The sequence below is a fragment of the Drosophila elegans genome, unplaced genomic scaffold (assembly GCF_018152505.1).
Source record: "Drosophila elegans isolate 14027-0461.03 unplaced genomic scaffold, ASM1815250v1 contig_149, whole genome shotgun sequence".
NCBI lineage: Eukaryota > Metazoa > Arthropoda > Insecta > Diptera > Drosophilidae > Drosophila > Drosophila elegans.
The window spans coordinates 24,471,318-24,480,518 of record NW_024545513.1 but is presented as its reverse complement, the minus strand read 5'-3'; the positions used below and the strand labels follow the sequence as shown (position 1 = coordinate 24,480,518).

Here is a 9,201-nt window from a genome sequence, read left to right as displayed (position 1 = left end):
TTATTTTTTGGAACACAGATCAAAATCAAATAAAAATTGAATTTTTCCAAATCGTTTTTGTTTTGTTTTAGCATCTTTTGTCATGAAAGGGGCAATAGACATACTACCAACGATGTGTCACTGTCATTGTCTTGGACTGATTTAAATACTATTAATTGGCATAGAGACAAACGATGATATTTGCATACCATTTATCGTATTTACATCTGGACATGTTTGGCAATGCCACCGCGACTGACAAAAGATCTGCGAATTTCCAAAAGTCAGTCAATGAAGAGCAACAAATAAAAGATGACAGCCCGTACATAAAACAGTTAAAAAGATTTATTGCGTTTGAATGGGGCATTATCATAGCAGTGGCAATAATTTTGTTTGCATAATTGTCGTTTAGTAACCCAAATTCGTCTCGATTTCGTAATCGTATTACCTATGATATATTTGGGTGTGAGTGCAGAAACCCAGATGTCTTATCAACTATAAAAAAATAGATTGAAAAAAAATTAAACCAGTTTTCGAAAAAAAAACTATCATGCTGATAAGATAGATACTAATTCACAAGATTAGTGCATTAATGGAAATTAATGATAATTGTGTGACAGACAGAAGATAAAGAAATTTCGTACGTGTTATTAGTTATCATTACTTTTATATATTGACGGTTTACTCTTCACTAGTTTCTTACCAAGCTTTAATATGTCTATGTTAAAATATTTTGATGTTTGTATTTTTATAACAATAATATAATTTTTTATATTTTTTAAAAGAGTTTAGCAAGTTCTGATTATATGATTTGCTGTTAAAAAATAGTTTTCATTTTGTTTTTCATTGTCTTTTTAATATCAAGTGAAAACTTTTCTCCGTGTCTCTCTATCGGGTAATTGAGTACTTTTTCTTGCTCATTATTGTTAATATGAGTACTCAATTAAATGGTCGTTTCTCTTAACGTATTTTCTCTACACTATATACTTCTTATTTTATATTGATTCAGCTGATTGTGAAACAGATCTCAGGCATACAATCTACTTGATGAACAAAGGCTATGGCAAATGATATCAACTATATGAATACACTATTGACACGCTTCTCTTTGTTTTCGGGCTGAACTAAAATAAAACCAAAGCATTTAGAGCTCATGCAATAAAAATGTTAATAAGAATAATTGAGATTGATGCCAAAAAAAAAATATGTAAAATATATTATTACAAACACAAATTAAGGTGACTATCTCTTAACTTCTCTTTACCTATTTTCTTGTGTTTGTAAGTTATCTGATCAACAATTTAGTATCTTTGCTGAAAAAGGGAAATTGAATATTTAACTTAAGGATACCCCATTTAAAACTTTTTGGTTGCTTTTGCATGTACAATTTTTTGTTATTATAACAAAAAAAATGTTACAAGCCGGTAGATTTAAGCCCAGTGCAAGGGTACAAATAATAAGATTAACCAAAAGACAAATACATATTAAAATAAACAAAGTCTTTCCACGGTCTTCTTATCTTCTCTGCACAATTTATAACCGAATGTTTTGCTTCCGTAAGAGATCTTAGCTATGTCTTAGTATCTTAAATATTATTATTATTAGAATTAAGTCTCAGGACCCCCATTTAAAACACTCATAGTTTTACCTTTAGCTATCAAGTTATGGTTGCTTTTGCATGTATTTAAAAAAAAAAACCATTCTGTTTTTCGGGTGGGTCTTAACAAAAAAATATTAAACGTCGTTGTTGGATTCGGGTGGGGCACTCCCCAAAAAAAGAACCGCCCTTGGGGGAATGAATACGTTGTGGCTAAGACGAGATTGACAACATTTTTTTGGGGTTAGTGGCGGGGAGGGCTTCTCTTTCACATCAAAGGCTTTATAAACAAGGCTATCGATCCCAAAACCCAAATCCGTATCCTCTACAGGCGGCCGTAGTGCGCCTGGCTGGGCTTCCGGTCCGTGAAGAAGTTGCGTAGGACCATGATCTGGACGAGGCCGATCAGGATGACGGCGGCCGTCTCCAGAGAGGACCAGACCATCACCCGTTGGTTGAGATCCTCGGCACGCTTGCGTCCCTGCGCCTCCCTCAGGCGATGATGCGTCTGGGCATCGAGGATGTCGTTCAGGCCCTTGTGGATGGCCTGCGAGGAGGTCTCCATTTGGGTGAGCACAGTGGCATGCTCGTCCACGCCGGGCAGAGCTGGCTCCTCGCCCACTTGGAAGTCCACGTAGACGATCTTGTGCGAGAAGGCCGAGAACTGATTGCCAAAGCAGGCCGTATACACGCCCGTCGACTCCGCCACAAACTGGTGGCTGTCGAAGGTGGCCTTCTCCAGTTTGTAGATCACTTGGCCCTGCGGATCCTTAAGGGTGACATCCACGTCCAGTTGCCCACCGGCCGACACCTGAAACTCGAAGTAGGCGCTGGAGTTCTTCTTGATCACCTCGTAGAAGCAGTCCTCCGCATTGTCGGCCAAATCGAAGGTGAACTCCACGGCAGCGATGCACTGCATCAGGGCCAGAAAGACTACGGCCAGGTTGATTTGTGTGTTCATGGCTGCTATTTTTTGGTATTTGCTGGTGCTCCGCCTTCCTGCTTTTTTCCGATTGATGACAATTCACCAGTTCGCCAGCTGAAATACGTAGCCCGGGTCACTATATAGATTCCGGATATCAAACGCCAGTCATCGCCTGCGGCTGCACTCACCCAGCTTCCGTCCGGATTACGTTTTGTTTGCTAATTGCTAAAATAAAAGAACCATAAAAACACTAAACTCTGGCCGAAATGTTCTGACACGTGTCAACACTCTTTTTGTCGGCCGCTATGCAACACTGCGTGAACACGTATGTGTTATCGGCATTTGAATAGCCGCCTATCGGCAACTGGCGGTCAACGGCAGAGTTGACAAGTTTCTTGAATATATGTATGTATATGCGGTGGCCAAATTAATTTTTGGCACTAAAATCTCCTATTAAATGTTCGTAAACTTTTTTTGGACACTGTATGTGTTTTGTAAGCACAATTAATTGTGATTTACTTTTTATTTTTTATAAAATAAAAAATACTTGCTTAAGAAATTTTTACAAATCAGTTTTATTTGCATTTTTTGTTGATTTTTAACTGTTTATGCCCAATTTTCAAAGGAGGTTCTAAAATATGACTAAAAAAAACATTTTTCTTGCTACTGACAAAACTCAACAATAATAAACAATCTTTTATCCTGGGAACTTATTATTTATTTGTTTATATTACATTTTGTAATCATAACTCGCATCATTTTATATTGCAGACAAACTACTCCTATGAAATTTAGTAATTAATGTATGTATATGGGAAATAAACTACTGAGTTTCTCAGTGATATAGTTCTGAACAAACTGAGACATATATAACGTTAAGTACGTACTTACGTACTAGTACTTTTATATATAGAAATTTTTGATGAACGATATGCCGAAACATATATTTGGATAATAAACTTCATTATCCATTGGATTGAGTTTAAAAAAAAAAAACACATATTTTTAGTATGATACTCTCAAAATAGATTACATTCTATGCTCTAAATGTGAGGTCATTGGGTTGATGGGTTAACGAAATGCATTTATTGCCTAATCAACGATTCTTTTTTTGAACGTAAATAGGTCAAAATAGGGAGAACGGCAATCCCTCACACCTGCAGATGGATCAGGTTAAAGTTGGTGAGGATGGTGATCAGATTGTTGGCGGTGGTGACGCCCAGGATCTCGCCGATGCCATAATCGAGGCTGATCAGGTTCTGTTTTCCCACGGTGACTGGTGGGCCGTTGCGCTTGCGCAGACCATCGGCGGAATCGTGGCGCGGCCGGTAGACGAGCACATGGCGCTGGCTCTCGCAGATGGCCACATATTCCAAATCCGGACAGCAGACGGTGAACTTGCGCTGCTCCTTGGAGGCCTGCACATAGCCGAAGGCATGCAGCTGCCCCTCGTGGCGGACGCTCCACTCGTCCGGTCGACTGGGCTGGTACATCTGCAGCCAAACGGAGGCGTCGACACCTTGGCGCGTGGCAAAGGCGGCCGGAAATCCAGGACGCAGTGTGGCGGAAAAAAGCAGTGGCGTGGAGCCCAGGAAAATGGTGTGGGTGATGGTCCCGCTGGGCAAATTGAAGCGCACTGAAAGAGATCGCAAAAATGTTTTATCAAAAAATGACGATTAATGGTGTTCCCATTTAATATAATAAATAAAATCAGATAATTAAAAAAAACCCTATATTAAGCTATTAAAATAAAATTAGTGAAAATAAATAAGATTACAACTTAAAATCTTAAGCAGCTAGAGCTGCAACCATTTTGGTAAGCTCTCAGCTTAAACTTTATGCTAGCATTGTATAAATAAATTAAGAAAAAAAATCATTTTGAAATATAAAATTTACTATGGCGCCAAAGTTCGAGGTTCAAATGCCACCTAAGTCAATGATTTTTTATATTTGTTTTAGATTTATATTTATAATTGTAATTGGTTTCAGAACGTCCTTGAATTTAACAATTTTTAGATTTATGAACATCTTCTCTTATTTCCGAAACGTTGGTAAACATTATATTATTTGTTTGATTACTAAATAAAATTTCTAATGGTTTCGAAACATTGTTATACTTTTAAAGCATATGTATAACTCTCGTGTGAAATCATATGAATATATAACTCTGTGACAAAAATGACCCACTCACCCATCTTAATTTCCTCGTCGGGCAGCCCCAGGTCGCACTCCTCGATGGGATCCTCGAGGTTGGGAATGGGCAGCGGTGGATCCACCACGGCAGCCGACTCCTCATCCTTGTCAGCCTCGTCGGGCATCGCAGAATCCTCCAGCGCCAGCAATCGCGGCCAGTGCAGGTGCTCCGCCTTGACCAGCGTCAGCTGCAGACCATCTGCCTCCATGGTCCAGGTGGTCAGATCGACGTCCACATGGGAGTACAGATCCCCGGAGAGGAGATTCTGTTCCAGATACTGCACCAGAACGGTGGAGTTTGTGCAGCGTATTGTGAAATCGTTGCGACTGGGAGTTGCGGGCGTTTGAAAACGGATGAGCACATCGTCATCAGTTTGGGTCCAACTAAAGCTATGCTCGTTGCTATGGCCATTTTGGTGCTGGACATCTGAAGAAGCTGCTGCGGCTGCGGCTGCTGCGGCTGCTGCGACTACTGCTGCATCATCGGCTGCCAGGCGCTGCTCGTGTGTCTGAACCTCGCGATTGCTGGCCAGGATTAGGGACTCGGCACGCGGTTCAAAGGCGCAGTAGTGCAACGAACCAGTGGTCTCCAATCGCTGACACACGCTGTATGACCACTCGCCGCTGGCCAGCGCTTGGGTCCAGCGTCCCCAGGTGAGGTCCATATAATGGACGTGCGTCTGGCCATCCTCCTTGCCCACATTGTGATCCCGTCGTGCCACATGGCCCGCCAGCAGGGAGATTTGCTTCCGCTCCTGCACCACATCCAGTCGGGCATCGTAGAGGACAAAGCCGCGATGCTCACTGCCAGGATCCACTGGCGCCCGGGTGATCCGCTGCCATGTTTCCAGACCGGATCGCGATCGATCCCCGGTGTCCAGCAGATGGTAAGATGTCATGCCATCGCAGATCACACAGAATCGCTCCGAGACGAAGCACACCGAGTAGTTGTAGTCGCCGGCCAGATGCTGGTATCCATCGCCCTGATCGCGGTAGTCTATGGTGCAGACGACCCGCTGACCACGTGGTCGTCCACTCTGCGGATCGTAGATGCACTGCACCAGCTCGTGACGTCCGTTTATATAGTAGCTGTGGTGCCGCAACCACGGGTCCGAGGTCAGGAGATTGTGCCGGGCAAACAGTTCCACGTGCAGCAGTGAGTACTGATTCTGGTGCGGCTCCAATCGCATCGGATTCACATCGATCTCCTGGCGGAGCACCGGCACCGGATCGAAGGACAGCTTGTAGCCATCGAAGTTCGGACACACCAGGCTGCGGTCCACGTTCAGCTCCACCACCGGCATTATGAGTTTGTTTTACTGTTCCGGATCCTGATCCCGATCCTGATCCTGGCCACAAGTGGACTTCGTATATAAAATAATAGAAATTTGGAAAGGAAAACAAAATCAAATCAAAATCGCACGTCAGCTGGATAGTGATGACAGTTCGATAGCAAATGCTTGTCGACTTCTTATCGATAAAAGGGATTATTTAGAAATATTAAATCAACTAATTATCAGCGTGTGCTTAGGAGGGACTACTATATATAGCCGCAGAATTTAAAATTTGCTGTGATAGTCGTTACAAATAATACACCAAACATAAAAAAAAATAATTTAAAGTAAAATTCTTAGTGAAATTACAAATTTTGTTGAATATACGCGGCGAATGACACCCAATTTGCTTGGATCCGATGCTCCGTTCAAAAGTTATTCAAAAAATACTTTCTTTTGTAAAACTCAAAATTTTTTCTTTTTTGTCTGAAAGTGTTAAAAATAAATTAAGGACTTCTTTTAGAATTCTGAAATTAATTTGTATGTGTTGGTGGGTCGATACAAAAAAAGTTTGTTCAACGAATTTTTGAAAAACTAGCAAGAAATCGCTGAAAATAGCTAATACACTTTTAAAATGTTCCCATTCGGCATACTGAGATAAAAAAAATGCCTGTGTAAGCCAAATACTTGGATGAACTGATCCATCAGTGATTAGTGATCATGTTGTTCTGCTGAATACGCCCATTGATGTAATGCAACGACAACCTTCCGACAAATAACTCTATTGCTCTATCGCCTTTCCCATATTTAATGCGATCTGGATGTACATACATTCGTTGTGTATTTGGTGTAGAAGTTTTTGTTTTGTTGCCAGCTGTCTTTAAAGATTCCCCGCAGTAGTTGAATATGCTTGTTTTTAGTAGTCCAAACCTTCCCTTTTTTGAATCCGGATCCTCTAAATTGTTATGTGAATTTGGTTGCGATTCCATGCAAATGTACAAATGTACGAAAATGCGTTCAAGTTCAGGCAAACACATACACATACAGCTTATATTAATACAAGTTATTTTTTAGAAATTTATCCAAGTCCTCCATATTTTCATATCCTTCATATTTTCATCGTCGCTTTTGTAACGGATGATAAAAGAATGTTATCATCATTTTTGCCTTCGCCAAGCATCGATGTAACCGATGTTTTGTAAACATCGATGACATCGATTCTCATCGATGTTTCTCCACCTCAAGTTAGTGCTGTGAATCGATGTTTCCCCACCACTAATTCAAGAGCGAGTTGAAGAGCGAACGGTGCAGGAGAGCGGACGGACAAAATCTATTTAAGCGCTCGAAAACGAAAACTTTGTCGACTGTCCGTTCCGCTTTTTCTGCGTCTGTTTCCGTCGCGTGTCTGCGTGTGCTTGTGCGTGCGCGTTCGTTCGTGTGTGTGTCTTCGTTTTTTGTTATTTTTTTTTAACCAGCGACATCACATCAAAAATAAAATACACAATATTTTCGGTGTATATTTAAATGATTTTGTTTTTGGTGAATGAGAAAATCGAGAAACGCAGTGGAAAACGTAAGAAATGATATGCTGAATTAAAGCTTAAAGTAAAAGCAGAAATTGAGAGTTGTTTGTTTGTGTGTGCGTGTGTGCAACAATAATAATAAAAAGGAAAGACTGAGAGAGATAGAGAGAGTAATAGGGGGCGATGGGGACAGGTAGAGACAGCGAGACAAGGGGAGGGGGCGGCAACACCTACGCAGCTTTTTTTTTGTTTTTTATTTATTTTTTGGCATGCCGTTGCTTTCTCTCTTCCACTCGCAGCCTCATTTGAATTTTTGTTATTGTGCAGCAATTTCTCCACTTCCTGTTCTCTTTCGGCTTTTTTGTTGTTGTTGTTTTTGTTTCCAAATAACCTATTAAATAATCAATACAAATTGCGAAAAATTTCCAGCCGCATTAAAGAAACTTGTCCCACATTCAACCATAAATAAGAAGTGAAGAAATACATAAATAAAAACTTGTTTTGTTTTGTTTTTGTGTTGTATGTGCCGAGATCATAAAGCTCTCTCTCTCTCTTTCTCCTGAGCTAAAGAAAAAAGATCAATCAAATCAATCTTCTCTTTTCCTCTCTTTGCAACAAAGTTGAAGGTCTTTTTTGCATGGCAATGTTGCCAAGCGCCAAATACAACAACAAATAGCAACAATAACACAACGTACACGGAGCAAAACCATAATATAATTTCTTTGAGTTATCATGATATATATACTCGTTTGAAAACATGCTTAAATCAACTACACTACATTTTTGAATGGATAATTTATTATTTTCCGAGTTTATTTTTCAACAAATGCTTTATATTTAACTTATAAACCAACAATATACATTTGTCCGTTTTAAGTAATAAACCTTTAGTTGAATAAGAATAGCTTAACAGCTATTTTATACATTTAATATTTATTTTATATAAAAAAAACCTTGTTTTCAGTTTCAGTTTCAATAATAAGTTTACATAAGCATTTAGCTGAATACAAATTTTTATATTACTAAAATCAGGTCAAAAATATGAATGGAAAATTAAATAATATCAATCAAAACCATTTTAATTTTGTTCCGTGTAGCGTCGCGATTCGCAAAACTGGTTTTAAGGTTTAGTTGTATTTATTTTTTATATTTATTTGTTTTATTTGCTGGCAGCGATATTTTAAATATTTCAATGACGTCAGCGGGGGCAAAATTGTTGATCAGCAGTATTTTTGGCAACTGCACAAGACAGAACAATTAATTAGCACTTATCTGCGATTGAGGTTTAAATATAATTAATGCAATGAATAATCAAATATTCACTAAAATAAGGGTCCTTTATTATAATTTACAAGTAGAAATTGTTCTTCATAATTAAAATTACAAATTTACTGACTAGCTTTAAACTTATTGAAATTATTTTTCAGAAATTATACGATAAATTACACACTTTTATTGAAGTCAATGAAATCCAGCTTATTGTAATTATTTTTAAAATATTTTAAACTTTACATAAGAGGTTAAAATGTGTTCCACAGTAAAGAGATATGTATTATAAACAAGTCGCAGACAAAATATAAAAAATCCACAAAAGCTTTTGGCGCATGCGCAAAGTGGTAGAGAAGAAGAAGAGAAACAGAGCAGGTAGAGAGCGAGATAGCCACGCTTTTTGTCTCTTTCTTGCTCTTCCATTTATAAAATTCATACTCT

General features: G+C 39.2%; 3 protein-coding genes across 7 annotated transcripts in view; 1 reads left to right on the top strand and 2 right to left on the bottom strand.

Annotated features, from left to right (window-relative positions):
* Positions 1 to 1,621: 1,621 nt before the first annotated feature.
* On the bottom strand, positions 1,622 to 2,820 carry LOC108148178 (transmembrane emp24 domain-containing protein 3). The gene is made up of 2 exons (XM_017275079.2): positions 2,690 to 2,820; positions 1,622 to 2,615 (listed from the first exon to the last, which is right to left on the bottom strand). The coding sequence occupies exon 2, from the start codon at positions 2,535 to 2,537 to the stop codon at positions 1,902 to 1,904; it is 636 nt and encodes a 211-aa protein (XP_017130568.1). The 5' UTR covers positions 2,538 to 2,615; positions 2,690 to 2,820; the 3' UTR covers positions 1,622 to 1,901.
* A 376-nt stretch (positions 2,821 to 3,196) lies between these two features.
* Positions 3,197 to 6,140, bottom strand: LOC108148175 (nudC domain-containing protein 1). The gene is made up of 2 exons (XM_017275076.2): positions 4,693 to 6,140; positions 3,197 to 4,137 (listed from the first exon to the last, which is right to left on the bottom strand). The coding sequence occupies exons 1-2, from the start codon at positions 5,996 to 5,998 to the stop codon at positions 3,653 to 3,655; spliced, it is 1,791 nt and encodes a 596-aa protein (XP_017130565.1). The 5' UTR covers positions 5,999 to 6,140; the 3' UTR covers positions 3,197 to 3,652.
* Positions 6,141 to 7,259: 1,119 nt separating this feature from the next.
* The window catches only part of LOC108148145 (tyrosine-protein phosphatase 10D), a 49,008-nt gene continuing 47,066 nt past the window's right edge, over positions 7,260 to 9,201 (top strand). For all 5 annotated transcript variants that reach the window (XM_017275006.2, XM_017275004.2, XM_017275003.2 and 2 more), the window contains exon 1: positions 7,260 to 7,541. The gene's annotated coding sequence lies outside the window, so the exon portion shown is untranslated. The remainder of the gene's footprint in view (positions 7,542 to 9,201) is intronic.